This window comes from Molothrus aeneus, chromosome 13 (assembly GCF_037042795.1).
Source record: "Molothrus aeneus isolate 106 chromosome 13, BPBGC_Maene_1.0, whole genome shotgun sequence".
In the NCBI taxonomy this organism is placed as follows: Eukaryota; Metazoa; Chordata; class Aves; order Passeriformes; family Icteridae; genus Molothrus; species Molothrus aeneus.
This window is the reverse complement of record NC_089658.1, coordinates 12,760,684-12,783,870: the sequence shown is the minus strand read 5'-3', so window position 1 is coordinate 12,783,870 and position 23,187 is coordinate 12,760,684. Positions and strand designations below refer to the sequence as shown.

Genomic DNA, 23,187 nt, shown 5'->3' with positions numbered 1-23,187 from the left:
TTCCTTTGGGGATGGCTCAGGCTCAGATGGCATTTTCTGGGTATGACCTGTTCACTGTGAGTGGCACAGCCTTGCCCCTGGCTCTGAGCCAGAGAGCTTCACCCACAGCACAGGCACCCAGGGCTGCTGCAGCACCAACCCTGCAGAGCCCACCAGCACATTGGCCACAGCAACTCCCCACACACCCAGAGGGACAGCAGCCTCCTTCACAAGCCACAGCTCACCAGCTGTGTTAACTGCCCAAAGTCAAATTTGAATTCCCAAAATGTGCTTGCTTCCTCCCAGACATCCCTGCTCCCACACTACAAGGTGCAGCTGGAACCCCTCAACACTGCCCAGAGTAAAACACCAACGACCTGCACTGGTTCTTCCCTCCCTTTCTGCAGACACAGCACCTTTTCCATCATTTCCCTCCTTGGGAACACAGCTCAGGATTCTGGCTCCCACTGCCACAGCCACCCGTGAATTTATGCTGCCACCCCTTCAGTGTTCACCTCTCCTCAGCAAGAAGTGAGCAGCAAGTTTGGTTTGCTTTGTTTTCTGGCAGTGCTCTCTTCTTAACAGCTGAGCTTCTCTCACTCCAACAGTCTCAAGGACTTAAAATAAAAGCCTTGCCTGGAGGTTCAGCTCGGGTTTGAGGCTTATTTTCCTGCCCGGATCTGTTTTTTCCTGCCTGGATCAGGTGAAAGAGCTAAGGTACACCTGGAATCAATTGGACTGCAATTTTCTGCAATCAAACTCAAACACATTCCTCAAATACCTAAAGTTGAGTCTGATACCGGATGTTTATCTCCTGAGCCTATCTGTTAACTTGATCACAAGCATAGCTGCCTTGAGACACACCAAACCTCAGCCCAGCTGAGCCACTGACAAATTTAGCAACCATAAACCCTGGGTATTTTCACAAGGTTAATTAAAAGATAAGGAATACAACTCTGTTTGACTGAGTGGTGTGGGATCACACCTGTAGCAAGTGCTGAGAGAGGAGGATACTGTTTGTTCTGCCACCTTCATTCCAGAATTTCCCTCCCTGCCCTTACCCAGAGTTCCCTCCTTCCCTGTGACTCAGGCTACAGCAGTTACTCATCCCTCCACGTACACAGCGCCCTGGAAAATGTGACTTGCTCCTTGAGAGCTTTCTCCATGTAGGAAGCTCCAACACCCAGTAAACAGAGGAAACATTTAAAATATCTGAAATGAGAGGAAGGATTTTTCCATCCAGTTATATAAAGCAACCATTAACACAGCTCAGAACAGTTGATGTTACCAACAACGTAATGCAGGGCTCTTTTGGAAGAATACCAAAAAAAGCAGGTTTATAAACATCACATCAGGGACAGTTTTTTATCTTATAATTTATTTTCCTCGCAGTGCCTTTCAGATGGGGCAGGGTCCATCTGCCTCAGAGTGGATTTTGCTGTCCCAGTCACACACCCCACTTGGTGGGACAGTGCTGAGCACTCTGAGGGGCCAGGGCAGAGCCTTCACCATTGCCAGCACAGCCCAAGGCTGCTCCCAGCGCTCGCCACCCAGAGCTGGGCCCACGATAAACAAACCCAGCGTGCTGAGGGCCCAGCCACCATTCCTAAGGCTAAAGGTACTGTTTGTAAAAGGCGCAGTATTATGTAAACCAGCGCCGGGTACACCACACGGCTTATCGGCAGCCTGGAGGGATCTTTGGTCCTCACGGCCACTGAGCTCCATGGCACTGAGGAGCAACCGTGTCCTGCAGCTAGAGCCTCTCCCCAGGCCGCGTCCCCCACACCACGGGCGGTAACTGTGGCAGCAGGAAGCAGCAGTATACTGAAAATATAGCTGAAGAGAAGGCTGAGGCTGCCCCACCCCTCACAATCCCCTGTGCCCTCAGGCCCCGCTCTGTCATGGCCGCGGCACCGCTGGCACCTCCGCTGCCCATAAGCCCGCCCCCAGGCTGCCGACGCCGCCAATCACCGTCCTCCGCCTGACTGACAGATGCCCGAGCCATTGGGCCCACAGTGTCCCGCCCCCCGCTCTCCTCTAGCCAATGGCACCCGCGCGTCAGTGATGGAGCGCCCGCCCCCAGCTCGCATTCTGACTAATCCACGCGAGGGCCTGGGCGGAAGCGGCGCGGCGGTGGCCAATGGGAAGGCGAGGGCGGCCGGTAAAGGGCAGCGGGCGGCGGGCCCGGGGCAGACGGGCGGGAGCGGTGGCAGGAGCGCGCGGGGCTCTCGTGCCCGGCCGGGGCTGCAGGTGAGGAGGGGGCGCCCGGCAGCGCCTTCCCGCAGGGTCCTGGGAACGGGTGAACCTCCTTTCCGTTCCTCTCGGCACGCCTGGGGGGCTGCCCCGCGGCCGGGTCGGTCCCTGCCCACTGTGTGCACGCCTGGCCTCGCGTGTTTGTTGCCCGGGGGGCGATGGGGATGCTCCTCAGTGGAGCTGTGGCGGTCAGGGCCCGGGCCCCTCGCGGTTCTCCCCGACGCTGGGAGCTCTGGGGGTGGCGGTGCGGTGACAGCTTTCTCCGTGGCTGCCTGGGGTGCGGGGCTGTGAGGGGCAGGGGCTGCGCTGGGAGCAGCGCATCCCGGGGCTCGTAGGGAGGGGAGGGATGCGATCGGAGCTGGGCGCGGAGCGGAGAATGGTCCTGCGTGAATGAGAGCCTGGGGATTGTGCCCCTGTCTGGCCATTCTGCTCCCGATAAACAATGCTCTTCCCTGGGGCTCCCGCTCCAAGGTCCTGACCCTGCTACCAGCATCTTGCATCAGCTTCAGAATTCGTTTTGTTGCCTGCTGTTTGTTACTCTGTATGATGGGACTCTGCCCCATCCCTCACATTCAGGTATAACTTGTGCATCTCCTGCAGCACAGGAAGTGTCGATGTGTCTATCACAATTGATGAGTTACAGCTGCTGAGATGTCTCACCTGATGCTAACTTGATTGCAGAGTTATGTCAGGAGCAGCTTTATCAACGCAGTTGTGGCTGGAGGGATTGCATTCTGTACTTTCAGTCTCATGTTGGTTCCCTCAGAGAATTCCTAGCAGCTTCCTCTTATTGTTGATGAACAATTGTCACTGGTCTGGCAAGTATAAAGGTTCCTGTCAGCCTCTTAGATTGCTTTTTGGCTTTCACAGCACTGGTGTGTCTTTCTGTAACAAATGTTCCTGGCTTGTTAGTCAGCTAACTGGTACAGTGTGTTCGTCTTCCATGCCTCATTTATCAATTATTATCATGCTCAGCCATGTTCGTGATATTGCTTAGGATGACATGTTCTAGTCCCTGCTGATGTGGTATCCATAGAGCATTCGGTTGTTTGTATTTGTGATATCTTGCTTTTAGGCTTTCTTTGATAATGTGTATTTCCTGTGCAGGGAGTTTTGTCTTGGGTTGCTCTCTTATCTTTCATGAGTCACCGTCTCTCTAAGGTGCTTGCTTAGTTCTCATATCACAAGAGAAGTTTCAATAGCTTCTCTTGCCTCTTCTTAGATCAGAGGACATCCAGCCATTCTTCTTATTCTAGACATTGCTTATTTTGGTCTCAAAGTCAAGAAGGATATGAAATAAGAAATAAAAGCTAATGCTTGAGTTCTTCCACTCTCCTGTCTTAGTCTTAAAAATAGTGCTTTTGGATGGGAGGTCCTCTGTGTTACTGAGTGAATTAGCTGCACAAAAGATGAGGCTGACCTAAGATTGTGCCAGACAATTTTTTTTAGGTGTGGAAGAGATGTGGAGGTTGTGGATAAAACCTTCTATCTTGCAGAATTGTTTCTAAAGAAACTTAAAAATTAACTTGTTCTTCTCTTCCTTTAAAAGATGTATTTCTCTATTCAGAGAGTGAATAGCAGCTTAAGCTCTTAGTGTTTCATAAAGCTGCTTTATTAAACCTGCCATGTGAAAACTCAGAGATTAACACATTGAAAGAATAGTATTGGGAAGGAAAGATGGCAAAATAACACTGTTTGACCTTGACACAGGCACATGAAAATGTTTTCTAAGTTCCAGTTATATTCCAGAAGGGATTTGGTGTAGGATAGGAAATGGTTGCTTTAGAGCAGTGAAATGCCTGGGTGCTACTGGATTTACAGTGTCTTGTTACCTTTCTTCTTCCATATCCCTTGCCTCTTCATCCAGACTTTCACACTGCCAGCTCTGGCAGTACCAGAACTTGGATTAAGCTAACCAAGAACAGGATTTTTCTGGTAGGAGTGCAAGTGCTGGGTTCTTGGCTGCTTGTAATTCCTACTGAAAGGTGCAAAGACCAGCCTAAAACTGGTCACTTGGACTTTTCAGCAAAAGCCTAAGCAATCATGGTTTGTTAGTACTTTGGAGTCTTCATCTGCAGTTCTGAATTTCTCTGGAAGAGTGTTTCATGATGTGTTACAGCTCTGAATTGCTGTTCTTAATGTGCTGTAGATTAATTGATCTTCTGTGCAAGTATTTACCCTTCTTCTGCCTATATATCTTGCAAAGTTTAAGCTCACACGCAGTTAAACATCTGATCAAACTCAGCTGATTGATTGAATTTCAGTTGATTTAATTTCAGTGTGCAAGGGCACACTGCCCTTCTTGTGGAGAAGCAAAGTCCCCCTTGCCCAGCATACAGGGGTGGCACTGATGGTGTCCTGTGGGGCAGCTGTCTTGGCCTTTTCTGGCTCTAGCAAGGCTTCTACATCCAAGGGCTTCTCTTTCCTCCAGCTCCCTCAGCTGACTTAATAATAAAGATTGTCTCTGACTGCCAGCCTTACTCTGCCAGTATCAGGCAGCAGTAATTGAAAATGCTTTGCACAGCAGTTCAGTACAAACCAGGTGCTTGAAACGTCATTGAGTTCTTAGAGGTAATGGCAGTGGAAGGCAGTGCCAGGCTTGGCAGAGAACAGATTTTTATCTGTATCTCTAGACTGACCAACCAGTACAGTTGCCTATTACTCTGTCTGCAGTTGAGTAATATTTTCATTTCTTCTTATCATGGGTTCAGTCTGACAAAAACAAATTACATTGACAACTTCCTCTGCTCATATGGGTTGAGCTCCTGGAAACACCAAACTTTTCTGAAATGTCTCATGTCTTATTTGCAGGTAACTGAGCTACAGCCCTATTCAGGGCATCAAGTACTCAAAAAGTATAGTACAGACTCCTCATAGGAAGAGCCTGACTGCTGCTGAGAGTAGCTTGTCCTGCTTCTAAACTTACCTCAAAGCATCCTCAAAGATGCTTTTGTATAGAGCTGCAGGTTCCAAAAAGCTTGTGCAGAGGGGATTCAAGCCTGGCTCTCTTATCTGGAACACCCAGTTCTGTGAAGTGTTGGTTGAGCATATGTGAATATGAAGGGTTGTACTAAGTGAAATAAGCACATGCACAGTCATTTACAGTGAACCTCCTTGTAAGAGGTAAGGACAAAATGTCCTAAAACATGAGCCTGTAATACCCCTAGCCTGTCACTCTGGTTCAGCAGGAGAGAGGGCCATGTAGCTCTTTGCACGTTGAATTGCTGGTGACTGCTGTTTGCTCTAAAAGCTCTATTTTAGTTGCAGTCTGGGAGAACCTGAGTATTCAGCAGTGGTGGTAGCTGTGTGTTGGTCAGCCCCTGTCTCTTTACGTATAGTTCTTCTGTCCTGAAACGTTTTTGCTTCAATTTCAATGTTTCTTGTGTGAATTACGTTACTCCTCTAGTGCAAGCCTTCTATCTGTCATGGGCAGGCTGTGAGAGAATGACTCTGCAAATCTTCTGCTCCCCTGTGGAGAGGAGCTGCTCTTCAGGGGAACAAAGTAAGCAAGATGTTTAAAGACCTCAGTGAAACAGCACCTCAGCTTTTCATCCTGTTCAATTTTTTGTTTTCAGGTTGCTTGAACTGGACTGTTCTCAAGTAAAGTTCTCTTACCTGTGTTGTGATTTGTTATAGGTGGGCTCTCCCTGCTGTGTGTGGACCATGTTCCCCACTTACTCAGCCCTCTAGCTGAGCAAACAGCTGTGATGTGTTTGGATTTTGAGCTGTTCCTCCAGTATATTCATCTGAGCCCTGTGGCAGTGTGGGAATGGAGGGGTTGCAGTCAGAGGATAAATGAGGCTTTAACAATGTGATGCTTCAAAATATAATGAAGGAATAGAGCAGACTTCCTTGAGAAGAGTTGGTCTATAATGCAGTTTTTATTAGCTCACTTAGCTCTCTGTGGCTTGATTCCAGCAGCATTCCCTCAGCTACTGAGCATGGTTTGTTGGGTTCTCTACAGTCTGTTTACTCCATTTCTTCCCTGGAGCTTAATGCTGCTCCCTGGCATAGTTATGTGGTAGGCAAGGGACACCTGCTAATGCTGTAAACTCTGCAAAGGTGTTTACCAACATTTCTCTCTGTACCTAGAAGTTATCTTGACCTCTTCAAGGACCTGTAGTTACATAAGGTAGTGGTTGGAGAGACAGTCCCAAGTCTCTGCACCTTATCTTAAAGGAAAGGTTCATGTTATTTGAGCAAATGTAATTATTTGACTACTGCAATTAATTGATTTCTGTGAAGTCAGTGTCTGCTCCTGTCTTGGTTTAATCATGTTCATGAGGTGTGTGCAATAAAAGCTAATGCAGAGGTTTTCAATCCATTTGACACAAACAGGAACCAGGATAAGGTGATGTAACAAGGACTCTACATAGCAACCTTAGCTAATGTATAAAAGCTCCCTGTCCTGAAATAGAACTATTTCTGATTAGTTAAGATGATATTGTGGGGAAACAAAGGCAGTTCCTGTAGTTAGGAGGAAGTGAATATCAAGGCTCATTTGACTGCAAATTAACATTCTTGGAGAAGTGAGAGTGCTAAAGAGCCTTTGGCCCTCTTGGCTGTAGATTTATTCTTGGGTGCGTTTTTTTAGCAACCTGCCTTGGGCTGTACACCCAGCCCTCTGAGATGCTTGATTTTTGCTCTGAAGGTGTAGAACTCCTCAAGGGCCAGGTAAAAAGCTCTAGTTCAAGGCACCTGTCTTTCTGACTGTGCTGATGGTTCCTTGTGCTATGAACTTTATCCCTGTAACCTCACAGTACCTCTGAATTTAGTGTGAGCCAAGTTTGTAACTGATGAAAAGGTCAAGTTCCAATGAAGGCACCAGCCAAGAATTTTTTTTCAGAGCAGGGTGTAAACAATACTTGTTGGTTTCTGTATTTGCCAACCAGCCAAATCCTGACCTGGGTATGGCCCTGGCCCAGGGAGGGATTTGCACTGAGGACTTCAAAAGGCTGTCCAAATAGTGTTCTTTAAACATCCTTATGATGGGGCATGTCAGTGTGCCCTCTTTATTTTGCAGAAAAAAATCTGTCACATGTTGGACAACAAACGTGTGGTGGGCTTTGCCAAACTCCTGGGGACTGCACTTTATCTCTCATGGCCACATCTAACCCTAAACTTAAGGCACTTAAGTGCTCAGCTAATTCTTAATCATACCCTCTGTGCTCTGAGACTTAGCTGGCTCTTTTAAATGGCCAGAAGTACTGAGTGATGCATCAAGATCTCAGCATTTGCTTCTGACGTGTTCTCTGAGCCACACTGAAGGTAATGGGAGGTTCTGCACTGGGTGAGCTTGGGCTGGATAGATGCCAGTCTCTAGATAAGTGGTGTTATGACTTGGTTTTTGTGCATAAGCTGATGAGGCATAGTATTGGTGTGGCCCTAAAATACTTGTGCCTGTGTAATTTTCAGGGAACAAAGCAGTTTAGACTTAACATTTTGCCATGAAAACAAAGGCACTTTTTATAGAGCTGCTGGGTAAAAGGATATGGAACTGTGCAATAAAGCTTGAGCCTTTCCTCATGAGTCCTCTTACACAGGTTCTGTACTTGTGTAGCTTGTCCTCCAGTGTTTAGTCTGGCAGCCTTTCCCATCAGGACACATGCTTCAGAGCCTTCCTCGAGTGTTTTCATCTTCATCTGGATGGTCTCTAAACATCATCCTCTGCATTTAAACTGCTGAAAGCTCAGCAGTGTGACACTTCTGTGCACTTCCTGGAGTGACATTTGAGTAATATGCTGGCATTAAATTTGTCTTTGTTTTAAAAACTATGCAGGGCTCTACGTTTTACCCTTTACTTAATGAAGTTCCTTTGCCCATAATGAGGATCTCAATATCCTACCTGGTAGTGACAAGCCTGTACCTTCTGGTTTTGCAGTGTATCTTTCAGAAAAGTCATTAGCTTTGGCTGATGTTAAAGATGTTAATTTCCTGGAAACATTCCATAAAGAACTAACTTCATCCTTCCTCCTTAAAAAGGTGGGAAAAAACCCCACCTTATTTCTGATCCCAGTCTGCCTAGGCACAACTCTTTAAAGTAGGGTGGGTTTGCTTTCCTCTTGTCTGATATACTTGTTTTCAAAGTTTTATTCCCAAACAGATGCTAAAATATATGAAACCAGTCCGGGAAACATCTGATATGTTAGTTAACAAAGTCTGCCTGCTTAAAACTGTCAGAAATGGCCTATCTGGCTCTTCTGAGTCCTGGTGGGTAAGAGTATTGCTCTGCTTGGTAAGCTGTAACTGAATAGGAAAGGGAATTGTTAAAGACTCACTGCTGGCCAGGCATGTTTGCAGTGTTGTGGTGTCCAGCTGAGCTCTGAGAGCATCAGTCAGCCAGAATGCTGAGGGGTGGGGAGGCATCCATGAGGCTTTTGTACCAAGCTGCCCTTCCTGGAAATGGCATTCCTTCAAGATTCTTCAGGCCATGTAATGGAGAATAGCATATCTCGTTCGTGCAGCCCCTTTGCTCTTTGTGTTCCATAAAACTGCATCCTTGCATTAGCCCCAAGCATTTCTAATGCCTCAGTGAAATAAATGAGTCTGCCAGGCTTTCAATGGCTTGTTAAAAGGAGGGAGGATCCTGTGGGAATGGCTCCCTTTAATATCTTTGCTTTTTTAGTGTTGCCTTTCCAGTATGAAGAGTCAGACTCTGCTTTCGTGGGTGGAGGAGCTGTAAAGCTTGGTAGCTACCAAATCCTGTGCGTGCCCTGTTGAGTCACAGTGACTTCTGTCTCTGGAAGTTTCCTCTCCACAGGAAACCAGAAACTGAAATGTGTACGGGTTTTGGATTTGTTGATAGTTATGAATTCACTTACTGAACAAGTAAATATTTTGATGATGGATTTCCCAAAAACCCAGTGTTTTTGAAAGGCCACATAAAGAATTTGCTGTAGCTCTGCTGGCTTTTGTTGTACTTGTGTCTGTTTCTGTCTGGAAAGGGTGAGACTTGGGATTTTTTTTCTCATTATACTTAGACAGATGAAGTGCACTCTGCTAACAGTAATGCTGAAATGTTTCCTGTAACATGATTTTCAGCTTCTTGTGATGAAAGGGCAAATGAAAAGACCACAAATCCAGCACTTGCTGTCCAGTGATTGATTGATTTTAAAGTTATCCCTCAGTTAAAATTGGGATTTAACAACATTGCTTGAGAGGCCTGCAGGTCTTTGGGGCTGTCATGCCTGTAAGTGATTAAAAAAGAAAGAAAAAAAGAATTCTGCAATAACATGCTTGGGGCCAAGAGCTTCAACTTCCTTGGGTTCCTTAATTTCAAATGCTTTGATGGATGGACAGGCTAGATTGCTTCCAGTGGTGTGCTTTTTGGTAATTTTGCCTAGCCTGCCAGCAGTGAATCCAATGTTTTGTATATGGAAAAAGCCAAATGTCTGTCCATTTAGATTAATGCTGACCTAGTTAGAGGAGATTCTAGATTAACATTTGTCTGGCTCAACCCTGTGGTTATCTATCTTTTTTGTTTAAACAGACAAATTTATTGGGTCATTGCAAAAAGGGTTTAACAAAACAGAAGCAAGGTGACCTCATCCCAGCTGGTTAAAGAGGGAGATGTTTGTCCTAGGTGATTAGAGGCAAAGCTCAAATCCATTTTAGTAAGCTAAACCCTTAAAATTTTAGAGTTTGACTCTGCCCTGGCTGAGACAGGTGTGTTTAGGTCTTCAGAAATACCAGGCTTTAGAGCAAGTGCCTCAAGTGACACAGCTGAATCCACAGAGCATGGAGTCTTCATGGACTGCATCCACTGCTTAAATAATCACTGCAGAAAGCTGTGCAATTGAAGCAGTGCCAGCTTTGTGTTACATCTACAGGCTGATCTGAGCTTTTGGGTAAAGATTTTGACAAATACATAAACCCCTAGCACATGTTTGTGGCGTAAGTTCTGTGAATGTGTGTTTTAGACTGTCTAAAATGGAAAATACTAGTTCATAAGTGTCAAACATAATCCTGCCTACCAACAGCTGATTTTTCTGAAAGCATAATGGCAAGCTTGTATGCTGTTTTAAGGGAGTGACAGGCTAACATGAGATATAAAGGTATCAGAAAAGATGTGGTGTGTTTGTCTTCTGGAGATTATATGGGAGAGAACATTCTCAGGAAGATATGGTTTAGTTGGGTTAATTAGACTGAGTCACTAGTACAAAATCCTAATGACTAATTGTGCTCAGTTTTATTTTTAAAAATTCACTAAGGTGAAAGTTGTAAACAGCAAGCTCGCTTAAAATCCAGGTGTCAGGATGGTCTCAGACATTAGTGCCTCTTAATTTTCTGAATAAAACAATGATAGGAAGATGTCAACAGAACTTCTGGGAGTTTGGTATGAGAGACATTTGCTTGGGCACATGATTGTCCTTGAGTTCAGGAACCTGGTCTGCTCTTCAGCCAGTTGTACCTTCCCTGGTGAAGCCATTGCTGTAGTTTGCCTGCTGTCTCCTACAGAACTGATGGTAGTGTTGGTGAAATCTTACCAAGCAGATACGAGATAACATCCTGCAGCTAAACATCGTGCTGGAACTCCTCTCATGATGCCCGTGCAATCTTCTGAGCAGAAGAATAGAAGGCTTTTTGTGGCCCATCTTCTCACTTCTACTGTGCTGCTCAGACCTGGAAAAGCTGAAGAGTTGTCCAAGATTAAATGTCTCTGCTTCCCTCATTCTGTTTTGCTGTGCAGATGGTTGTGGTGGCAGAAACTTGAAGCTTTCCAGCATGCTGTTAGTCAATAGCTGATGTCACACGTGTTTTCTTCCAAGGGGTTTTGATGTAGCTACACTGAGTACAGAAAGTACTTCTGAGGCTCTTTACTCCTGCTATAAAGGAGAGTTAGGCTTTGGTATGGTCTGTCCTGGTAGTGTTTTTCCATTTGGAAGCAGCAGCTGTGGTAGAGAGCAGACAGTTCTGGAGCTTTTCCTGGAAGCCCCGAGTCCCCATCGATTTGTTGTGCCTGTGGGAAGGCAGTTCTAATGGCAAGTATTGCTTACACTTGTATGGGCACAGGCTGAAAGCTTTCTCTTTTATTGGCATCATCAAATTCTTGTAACAAGCCTTCTTGCATGTGCACTGGTGTTAATTAGGTGGCTGTGTCTGAGCCTCCTGTGGCTCCCTCTGCGTTGAAGTGTGATATATTGTAACATCTCAAAAAGCAAGTGTGGGAACAAGCGGAGACTGTTTACAAGGTTCCATCTGTAGGAGTGAGCTGCCTTGCTAAGCCTGAATAAAAGTAGCAGAAACTTCTTTCAGACTGGCTTCACACTTCAGTAACATTGTAGATATTGCAAAGTTGAGAAGAGTATCCTGTTAATCCTAGTGCTTTAAATAGGAAGAGATTTGGTAGGTTTTGTGAGTACAATGTCTCACTGTCTTGCAGAGATGGAGTCTCTCTGCTCATGAAGTTGCATTTGCACATTGCAGATGAGTTAATACACTGTAGGCAAGTGATCTAGTCTGGAATCTGTCCACTGGCAATGGATTTCAGGTGCAGATGGATCAGAGTTGGTTATGACTGACTACACAAATAGCTTGCCATGTCTGTGATGGGACCTTTGTATAAATTTGTGTTCATCCTTTCCATCTGAGAAATGCAGCTTGATGAGTAATAATCAATTTGCTTTCCCCCCACAGGGTAGCTCAGGCAGCACGTGGATTGGTGACAAGTCTGCTGAGGACTGGCAATTTTTTCTAGCTTGAAGAAAATTGAAATTGGTAAGACTTGGCTTGTCACTTATCTTACCTGGGTTACCCATGTTACTTAGGAAAGACCCAGGGAAAAACCTGTCCTTTCAACAGTAAATGCAGCCAGCTGTTTAAACTGTATGTTCAAAATAAGCTGGATCACTTTGAGAATTTGATTTCAAGCTGGAAGGATATATTTTTTTATACTTCTTTGCTTCTGTTCCTTTACTCAGAAGCCCTTGAAAGACTAGATATTCATCTAGTCCTTCAGCTGCAGAACTGCAGTGAATAAAAAGAAATGCTGATAATGCCAGTACATAAAGTGGCCATCTTAAGTGCAGGCAGGATTTAGTACCAGTGTTCTCATGGAACTGCAAGACTCAGGCTGAGGAGCTGACACAGTAGTTCTTTCAGGTGCTCCTTTTCAAGTCTGGCTTGGACACCTGTGAAGGAACACTTGTCCAAAGCTGCCAAGGTGCCTTTATAGCCTGTCTTTTCACCCAGCTTCTGTTTGACCTGGGTAGTCTTGGCCAAGATCCTGCAGGTGTTGACTGGCTGCTGACACCTGAGACACTGGTGCAGTTCTAGGGCAGCACTGATTAGGAATAAATCTCCTTCACAGCTGATCATCCAGTTTTTCTTCTGTTGGTCTGGGTGTTTAGAACAATACTACCTAAATTTTCTTCCAACTTAAAAGTTGGTATGGTAGGATTTCCTGGCAGTGTTGACTGACAAATTTACTTGTATATTTAACATGACAGTTGATATTCATATCCATCACTGTATTTCTAGAAGCTTTAATGTTGTTTTTTATCTGCAGGCTGAAAATGAGTACAATATTGGAAACCTCTGAGCTGCCAGCAGTGTTTGATGGGGTGAAGCTAGCTGCAGTTGCTGCTGTTCTGTATGTTATTGTTCGCTGCTTGAATTTAAAAAGCCCCACTGCCCCTCCTGAACTCATTTACCAGGACTCTGCTTTGGCTCGCTTTCTACTCAAATCCTGCCCACTTCTGACCAAAGAGTAAGTGGTATATTTTTTCCATGCTGACCTGTATTATAGGAAGAAGACCTGCACTTATCCATTCCTCCTCATGTGTTTCATAGACTTGGGTTCAAATGAATGTCAGGGTATACTCTTACTAAAATAAATCTTTTTAGCATTTCTTTGTCTCAGGTACCTGAATTTGACCAAGCCTTGTTGTGTGAAATCTTCAACAGATGCATAGAAAAAGTCATCACTGTCCATCTTTATAGAAGAAGATACAGAATGTCATCTGTATGCTGATGTTGTACTATAGCAGCACCAACAGCTCACTGTGCAAATGGGGGAGGGATGGATGCACTTAGCACTTGTTCATGATCTTGTACTGCTTTTTATTAGGGAAGGAGTCTGTTGGGGCTCACAGGAGGAAACATTTTCATGGTGTGTCAGTGCCCTTATAATGAATACAGGGTTGGCTATTAAAGTGCCTGCTCTTATCAGAAGTACTTCAAGTTGATTGAAAACTAATGAAATTTATTACTGGTAGAGCACACCCTAACTAGTTTAATAAAGTAATGACACAAAGGCCAGCTCTAAGCCTGTTGAATGCACTTTCAAATTGACCTTGTGTCAGCTGTGTATTTGAGCAGGCTGATCCCTGATCTTCCATTCCAAGACCTCCAGAATCAGTGCAGCTGCCCTCAGCTTCACCAAGAACATTCTCCAATAATAGCAAGCATTTAGTACAATTTCATGAGGCTTTGGAGGGACAAGGACTTTGATTACAGTATTTCTCTTCTGCAATCACTTTGAAAACTTGCAAGTCCTATTTAGAAGCTCTAAGTACATCAATTATATAGTAAGTGCTGAGTGCAGCTGCATGAACTTTCCTTTTGGATCTCAAAAGTCAAGCTGACTTAAGGATAGTCATTTTAGGGGAGATGAGAGGCTTTTAGCAGTGCTGTGTTCAGTGCCTTGATTACATAAGGTTTAAGATGTTAGGCCATGGGCTCTGTAAACTTTTAGAGGAAACAAAACATTATCTGTTGAAATTGGAACCCAGAGAGGTTTCTGTGATGTACTCCAGGTTAGTGATAACATAAATGTGTTTGGATTCTTGATTGTGTGTACTGCTTTAACTGCAAAGCAATTTCTTTCCTAAAAAATACCTTGAGGAGGTTTGAGTAACTTGGTACTTCAGGCAGTTGCCATCCCAGTGTTGCATTCCAGTGTGACATGTCCCTAGTCACTGAAAGAGCAAGCATGAAGCTGATTACCAGCCTTGAAGGCGTATTAGTATCATGCTAGTCTTTGGAAATGGATTGTAAGCTAATTTAGAGTCCATTTCCCTGCTATTTCAGCTCTGTTCTCACAGCACAGGCTCCTAGCACTGCTGTATTATTGACTTTCAGTTGGAGAACAAAGCACTCCCAAAAGAGTGAAAATGCAAAACATGTCCAGCAGTACTTAGGCATCTGTTGTGCATTAATTGCAAGAGTGATGAGCTGCTTGCAGGACCCTGGTGTTTTGTTGGTCGTGTGCAGGTATGATTTGTTTGCTTTCTCTGGATCAGCTGAGCTCAGGCTTGCCAGCTTCTCTGAAAACTGTAGCAGTCATCTCCAATACCTGGTTCTTGGGCAAAATATTGTCTGAAAGACAACCATGACAAAAGGAAGCAAACTCAGATGAAACAAACCAGAACAAAATGTGTCAATAGGTAGCTGTTCAGTCCTCTTACCTCTCTATCTCTGTTAAGGAAGACAGGACTGTTGGGAGTATAATTGCTGTTGGGTATTGAAAGGGTTTACAGCAAAGACAGCTCTAAGATGTATATGTGATTATTTATTTTTACTATTCCAGTGATGTTATCACAAACTTTTTTTCCAATATAGAAATTTTTAAAAAATCAAAGAAATCCTGTCTTTAGGCATAAAAGTCACCTGGAGACTACAGGGGAACAAATGTATTTAAATTCCTGCAATTATGCATGAAACTGTTTGTAGGATAATTAGGAAAAAGCTATGTGAAAACAGCTTGTGCAGTACTCCACCAAAAAATCTTGCAAGGCTTTGATTACTTGCTAATTATTCAGAGTGTTAGGAAAGCTGATTAAGCAGCTCTTTTCAGATTCTACCATGAAAGCAAAATAAGTAGCCCAGCAATCCCTTCTGTTATATTAGTACTGGGTTTGTTGTCAAATCTGTTTTAAGACCAATTCTTCTGTGCAGAGGAATGTTCATAGCTGTGAGCTGACTTTCAGACCTGGTTTGTTCAGTTCCTGCCTAAGGGAGGAAGGAGTGAGGGCACTGCTATGAAAAACAGGCTGGCAGGGAGAAAGAATAACTTTATTTCTGCTATCTATGCAGGTGTTTAAAAATTCTTGGAGTAAACACTTTTGGACTTTATTTTCCCTTTATGGCACAATCCTCACCTCTGGTCTAATTCAGTGCATTGTAACCGTGGTGTCATTCAGTAAGCCAAGTGGTGGTGGATGAATAATTTAAGAACTTTGAATTGTAAAACTGCCTGAGATGGCTGTGTGCCAGGTACCTTGTACTTGTGGATGTTAGTACTGTTTTTTACAGTTCTGTAAACTGCCAGAAACTTTCTACATATCTGCCAAACATTGGGATGCAAGAGAATGTGTCTTCTTAGAGCTCATGTCCTCTTACCCCTTTTTCCATTGCTCTGACCCTGTCCAGCTCTGTACTGTGGCTTACCAAGTGGAGAGTAGCATAATCAGACCCTCTTCCATTCAAATTGCTGCTTCTTATAAGGAAGCTCTTGCAATTCAGCACAGCTATTGGTGCCCTTGAGCACTTGGGCCCAACTGCTGGTGGCAGCTGTGTCCTTTTCCTGCCTTTCAAAAGGGTACAGAAAGTCCTTCATCTGCTCTTATTCCTGTAGAAATGCAGTGCTGGCTCTTTGATTCATGAGGGTAAATTTGGCCAGTGCTTGCTGTACTAGGCTAGACATTTTTGGCTGTTTACAGTTTATTCTAACAAAGTGTGGGTATCTTTATTTCTGTAGAGATGTGGCACGTGCCATCCGTATCCAAAATAATTATCCTTGCTGTCTGCACACTTTTTATCATCAATAAAGGCAAGCTCCTCAAAGATTGAGGCAAATGACTGTCAAACCTGTTAGTAAACACTGTCAAAGATCCAGTCTACATCCTTCTTATCCTTTGTTTGCACACCAACCTATGCTGGGTGAGCAGGCTGCCTGGTACCAGAAGACTCTTTTACACTGTCACTGCTTTTCTCTTAGATGCAAGGAGATGAGTAGTCAGAAAAGCTGTCTTCAAGCTTTTCAGTGCTCTTTTCTTCCCCCTAATAGCAAGCAGTGTTTGTTTGATCCCTGTCAACTCCTAGGTGTTTTACTCTGGGAGGAACACTTCCAGGAGAATAATAAACTAGAAGAACAGTGTTACCCCTGAAGCTTTGGCAAGTGAACATGCTGAGAGGTAGAGGAGAATGGCAGCTCCCTGTTGGTAAGTTGAAGCTTTGACCTTGCAGAGGAAGCAGCCTCGGGGGTCTGAGTTTTTGCTGGGTGCTGTGGCATTGGCAGCAGCCTTGTGTTCTCCAGCTCTTATCAGCAAGGGAGATTCTAAGTGCTGTAAATCCTCATGCCTTGTTTTGACTAAAATACTTCTTGTATTTTAGTGGGGGAGGAGGGGTGTGATGGGCACTTTGCTAAATAAAAGCTTCTTAAAGGGTGAAGGAGGTGGTTTAGCCAAGGGGCCAGTCAGTACTTTTAAATAGTTCTGACTTCACACAGGTACTGTGGGCAGCAGACAAACACTTCTACTCCATTTGTTTCTTTTTTGAGACTCAGGGAATGTAGAAGCTCCATAACTTGCTTAAATTTTTTTGTTGCAATTTTTTTGCTGCGTCCTCATCACGTTGAGCAATCTAGTTGACCTGATGCAGAAAAAGCTGCTTTCTACATATTTGGGGTCGAGGGCTGAACCCTGCAGACTTTTATATGAGTTTCCTTGATTGGAATTTAATTTGCATTCCCTAGCATCAAATAAAGGACAAGGCTCAAAGTTTGATTTTGTAAAGCATTTTTTAAATACCCCCAAACTGCTCTGTAAAGGGGAAAATAATCTTACCTGTTGTAATGCAGGCAAAAGTTCTTCAAATATCCTGACATTGACAATTTGTAGACTGTTTTCTCACCATCAGTATCCAGTGTGCACGTAAAGGCCATGTAAGAGTTAATGTTTAAAGTGTTAATCTCCTCAGATGAAATGAAGCAATGCACCAGAAATAAGCCTGTTGCTGAACTTCCACTTCACATCTTTGAGGACCTGAATGCTGATGCCTGCTAATAAAAATAGCACAGTTTTTATGTGCTTTGTGTGAGCTGCTTATACAGCTGCTGCTTTCCTAAATTCCTGCATACTGGATTATGTATGTGCTTTAAAATTATAATCTACTGCCTGAGAGCCACTAAACTTAATCTACAATCACATGCTGGAATTGTTTTAAATATTAAAGTGCCGGGAGAAATTTTTTTGGGAAAACCTAGGAGTTGTCTTGCTCTTGAACACTGTGGGCAGCCACCTATCAAGATGTGAGGCTGTGCTGCACAGCTGGAATGCAGGTTTGGAGCTCAAGCACTAGCATTGGTGAGCAGATTTATGTAACTGCCTGTGAATTCACTTAGCCACTTAGAGTAGTGAACTCTGTACTTGTTGGGCCATGTAAGTGACCTTCCATAATGAGTAAATGCCATCCCCAGGCCTGTTCTCTCTGCCTTCTGTTGCAGAGTCCTGTTACTGGAAGCTACAGGGCTGGTTACTGGAAGACATAATTGCTTCAAATATTTGCCTTTATTCAGAGTGCCTGCTATCTATTGCAACTGACCAAAACAGGGAAATGAATCAGTTAAAGGCTTTTGTGTTTGGAGAAAGCTCAGAAGCCATTTTTGGTTCACAGACATAAAAATCTCCATTTTTGGTACAACGCAACTTTTCCCTTGGAATTTTTTTATCAGCATGTGCTTGTCTGGGTTGTTGTGTTATGCTGTCCTTGTCCTCCTGTGGAGGCCTTGGCAAGAGGTCCTGGCTGGTGTTCACTGCTCAGCTCCTGTCACCATAAGCCACTATTGCATAACAGTGGAAATGCTGCTTATGGACATGGTGTTTGTTCCTGGGTTTTTGTACATCTGGGAGCAGCTTCTCTGGAACAGGACACTGAGGAATATGTGCTGAACCATCTCTGTGCTGTGCTGGAGTAATCTCTGCAGTACACTGCTTTTCAGAACCATTTCAGTTTATAGCAGACAGAGAGGAAGGAGTTGAAAATCTGCTGTGTCCTTGAATGCTTCCCTCATTTCTACTTGTTATCAATGCTGGAGGAAAGCTACCTGCTTTTGAGTGAAGGGCCCTTGTTTGGAGGACATGCTTAAATTTAGCAGTAATTATAGTTTTAGCATAAAATGTGAAGGGCAGTACTCAAATGCCCCTTAGACTGACTACTACTTAGTTGCTCAGTTTGCATGGTTGTGTTTCCCTGTGTTGCATCCTGCTGAGCTTGTTTTCTTTAGGTAAACCACAGGAACAATGCCCTGAGTACATGCTCTTCTGCCTGCAGGATGGTTGTTTTGGAGAAGCATCTTTTTTCAGCTGTTTGCCAGGAGGAATGTTGACTTCACTACAAAACAATCTGTTCTAGCTCTTGCTATCAGCACTGGGTGGTTAGGTTTTTTCAGCTGGGTTGAGGATAGGAATGTCTCTGGAACTGCTTTTCACATAATAGGCTTAAATAAAATCTATCTGATCTGTCCTTTCAGAGGGTAAAGGCTTTTGCACAATTCCTGGCAAGTTTTCTCCCTCACCAGTGTGAGGACTCCTGCACTTTCAGGACTGTGGAGTTCTTTCCATGCTCTCTTCTTTGAGTAGGTTAAAGCAAGCTGAGAGTCCACACAAACCCTGTGTGAAAAGATCACCCATCCTTCAGCCTCGTGCAGTCTTGCACCATTAGGCTCAGTACTTGTAGACTTTGTCTCAACAAAAGACTTAAAAGTCACATGAAGATTTCAAAAATAGATTTGCCCATTGGCAAAACAGAGGGTCAACAGAAATAGTGTGCCAGGCAGATCATATGTCTGATTCTGCTATAGATTATAAGGATACCTTGTCCTCAGCTGAGGACAGATTTTACCTGAATTCAGTAAAAGAGAGGAATCACTCTTACTGTAAAGGCTTCACAGGGTTTTGTAGTAGGTTAGATTGGCAACTTGTCTTGGTAAACAGAAGTAATGTTTTTACTAGCTGCTTGGCTTTGCATCAATCTGGTAAGGTAAATTCAAATCTGTCTTAGTTTTCCCACTGATAATACAAGATCTGTACTATCTGGGCAGCTTTCTTCCCTTTCCTTGTTAAAGTGTTGTGGTGTTCAGTCTCCTGAGCCTGGGTACTTTAGGGATGTATTTTGCCTCACAAGTCTGTTCCTTAAAGGCTGATAGGCCTAAACAAAAAGACTGGTGAGATAAAAAGCCTCTGCCTGAACACTTGCATGTATTTCAGAGCTTCAGCTGCTCTAAAACTTATTTCTAGTGCAAAGTAGAAATATACCTAATGCCTCAGTAGCAGTTACAAATCTCTTCATCAGAGTGCCATGCACATTACTCATGCTGAAGCTTGGCCCTTGAATGTTGCTTTGACTGTAAGAAGTCCCCCTCATAGATGAGGGAAAAGAATGGGGAGAAAGAGGGCATACTGCTGCTTTTGTCTTGCTAAACAACCCTAAGTAGTCTTTATTTGATAGGAAGCATTTTTAAGGAGTGTGGGGGAGGAGAGAGTTGCAGATATGACACATAAGAGCTGGCATGGGGAAAGGTCCAGCTGTATGAAGAGGGAGTGTCAGAGCACAGAGGTAGGGTTTCTGTCACATTCTAGTGGATTATGGGCTTAAGTAGTAAATTTGTGTGCTGAGCTGCCTAGGTTTTTTGTGAACAGGGAAGAACACGATCTCTGCTTCATATGCTCTTTCAAAGTCAAAAGGAATAATTGCAGGAAGCCCTAAACACAACAGGGAGGGTGTTGCTAATCCCTCAGGATCCAAGGTGAAGTCAGAAGCTCTCAAGCTTCTTCTGGATACCCTGGTCTGTGCACAGTGCTTTGATTGGAAGTGTGTCCCTTGGGACTGCTGTTCTCCTCAACAGTAAATCATTCATCCTTTCCTGTTCAGAGCTGATGTAACTCTCTTTTTCAAGGCATTGGCTCAGTCTCCTTTGCTGAGTGACCAGGTGACTTACCCACATGGTGGTGGTGCTAGGGCACAGTATGTTTCCTGTTAAACCACTTGCAGTTCTGCTTGTGCTAAAAAAATCTGATAACTAAGCCTTTAATGCTTTCCAGCTCATAGCTGTGATTCTCACATATCTTTTTTGAGGCCCTGTAAGCCAGGAAAAGAGAGACAATCTGCTTTGTCACATAGCTTTAAATATACCCTTGATAAGCATAAGTAATTGGTAGACTCACCCCTCTTACTGAAAGGGATTTGTTACTCAATGGAGTTTGGTCAGTTCTGACCGATTCTCTTAACTCTGTCCCAACTTTTACCTAATTCTGAAAGGCAAAATCAACCTGTACTGGGCTCTTTACTTAACTTAGTAAAACAGTTCTGTGTAAAATGGTCCCAGCTATCAAGTCTTGGGGCTTTCCATTTTCTGGAACTTGGTGTGAATCCTGTTGTTTCTGCCACTGGCTTGTACAGTCAAGTGCTTACACAAGTTCATGTGGCTCAACCCAGGAGGCTTCAGTGTTTCAATTAAAACAGATTTACAGCACTGCACAGTTCTGGAGGTCACTTTGGTTGGTTGGCAACATGCACTCTCAATCTCACCAACGCACAAGGCTTCTGTGTATTTAGTGAGAAGCATTTATTCCTCTAACATCTCAATGTAGGGAATGTCTGGGGTTTGGCTCCTGCTGCTGCTATAAGTGCTGATTTTTCAGCACAGTCTCTCCTCTTGTGTAAGGCTGCAAAGATCACTGCTGCCAGCTGAGTCAGAGCAGAAACAATTCCATATTTGTTGCTCTATTTGGGAGCTGGTGAGATTTGTTATGGGAGTGCTGATATGTTCTCAAGGGCTTGTTAACACAGCAGGGCTAAGCAATTAAATTACTGCCTTTCAGGTACATTCCACCCCTCATCTGGGGAAAGAGTGGACATATCCAGACAGCTCTTTATGGAAAAATGGGGAGAGTGAGATCACCACATCCAAATGGACATCGCAAGTACCTGACCATGCCAGATGGAGCAACAGCCACCTTTGATCTCTTTGAGCCACGCTCTGAGCACTGCACTGGAGGTCAGTCCAACAGCTGCTGCCTGCATCTAGCTGCTAACCTTGATTCTGTGCTCTGTCCCTCATCTACAGATGCCTATGGCTCCCATTTGGCCCTCAGAAAAAGCAGATTTCTTTTTTAAAACTGTCGGTGTTGAGATCTTCATGGTACAATGCTGCAGCATTAGGACAGTTACTGTTATCTTTATTGCTGTGAGCAGTGCTTTTCTAATGAGATAAAAATTCAGTAGTAGAGCTGGTAATGTTGGAGCTTTGCACAAGAGAGTTACAGTTAATTTGAAGTGCATATGATAATCCTGAATGTAATTTACTGTGCTTACTTGAATTACAGCAATTACTTTCTTGGTTGATGAAATGATATCTTGTTAAACTAGTGAACGGTGTCAGCAGATCAAATATCATTAGATTAGCCACAAAGTAGATGATGGTTAATGTCAGCTGATCAGAATGTCTGTGCTTAGCAGAGCTGCATTTGGAAGATCTGCATTACACCCAGCTCTAGAGGGGAAATGAGGGGGAAATAACATAATCAATCTCCTTGGAGTGCTGGGCTCCACAGCTTCCACACACATTGCAGTCACAACAGGCTGTCAGAAGGCAGAACATGTGTAACATCAAAAATGTCCTTCAGACAGAAGAATGTACTCTAGGTTTCTAGGCAGTGCCTGGAGAACTGTTTGCACAGCTTTCCCTGAAGTTAAAAACTGTTCATCTCCCATAGCATGAATTACTTTTTCACATCTGAAGCACTAGGGCTGCTGGTCTCCTGTCCCATCCGGGATTTTTGGCAGACTAGTAGGAATTCTAGCTTGCTTGTGGTGGGTGGTTTCCCACGGAGCTGAAATGGAAACCTTCTGACTCTCTTAATTTGCATGAAGTGACATTTGCTTAACTTCCCTCTCTCTCTGAGCACAGAGGATGTCACGATGGTGATCTGCCCCGGGATTGCTAACCACAGTGAGAAGCAGTACATCCGCACCTTTGTTGACTATGCCCAGAAAAATGGGTACAGATGTGCTGTGCTCAATCACCTGGGAGCCCTGCCAAACATTGAGCTCACTTCACCACGGATGTTCACCTATGGTAGGTACTTCATGGCACCTGGGGAATTTATTTTCAGGCTCATGGAACTTCTAGGGATTGATCAGCCTCCTCCAGAATAACAGAACTGCTGTATCCCAGTGGGGATAAAACAGTTTTGTACTGTTTCTTAAGAACTAAACTGAACTTAGATGGTAGGAAGAGAGGAGGCTAATACTAAATTCACTTTTGTCTCTTCTGCCAGCTCCTATACATGTATTCTCATCAAGGAGGCAGTTTTTTCTAAGAAATCTTTTGGGGAAAAAAGCCCTTTTGTGCCTACCCAGAGCCTGTTCAAATGATTTTAGCAATACTGAATTTGCCAGTTTGATGGAATGTGAAACAAACATGTCTCTGAAGGATAAATGCCACTTCTCAGGCTTTGTAAAATACAGCCTGAGAGGAGCTTGTACCAGACTATCCAGAAAGTACATTTATATCTTAGAGGGTTCATGTGAGGATTTGCTCTTGGATGTAACACAAGTCAACAACAGCAAAAGTTCAGGATGTGACAGTAAAACTACAGAAGTGGGTAGTGCTTAACTGCCATGATTATGGCTCTCACCTTGAGTATAAGGAAGTCTTTCTTAACCTAGAAATTAAAAGGAATAAATGATCTGAAACTGTGTGAAGGGTGACTCCAGCCTTAATTGCCCTTTTGGTGAGTAATGTGATCCTTGTAAAATGGGGCCTCTTTGCTGTGACCTAATCTGCTTGTTCCTGAGCTCTCTTGAGCCCTCATCTCCCTCTTTACTGTAAGTATCTATAGGTATCCTGTCAATTCTGTGTTTAGCAGACTTTAGGCTTTATTTTTTAGTGTTAGGCTTTATTTTTTAAAGTTAGCTGAGCTACTGCTTAGATTTTGGATTAACAGAATAGTT

General features: G+C 43.9%; 1 protein-coding gene across 1 annotated transcript in view; it reads left to right on the top strand.

Moving 5' to 3' along the window:
• Positions 1-2,171: 2,171 nt before the first annotated feature.
• Positions 2,172-23,187, top strand: part of ABHD2 (abhydrolase domain containing 2, acylglycerol lipase) — a 36,787-nt gene continuing 15,771 nt past the window's right edge. The window contains exons 1-5 of the mRNA XM_066558672.1: positions 2,172-2,229; positions 11,869-11,949; positions 12,740-12,940; positions 21,054-21,229; positions 22,142-22,309. Coding sequence (XP_066414769.1) covers positions 12,747-12,940; positions 21,054-21,229; positions 22,142-22,309 — 538 coding nt within the window. The 5' untranslated portion in view covers positions 2,172-2,229; positions 11,869-11,949; positions 12,740-12,746. The remainder of the gene's footprint in view (positions 2,230-11,868; positions 11,950-12,739; positions 12,941-21,053; positions 21,230-22,141; positions 22,310-23,187) is intronic.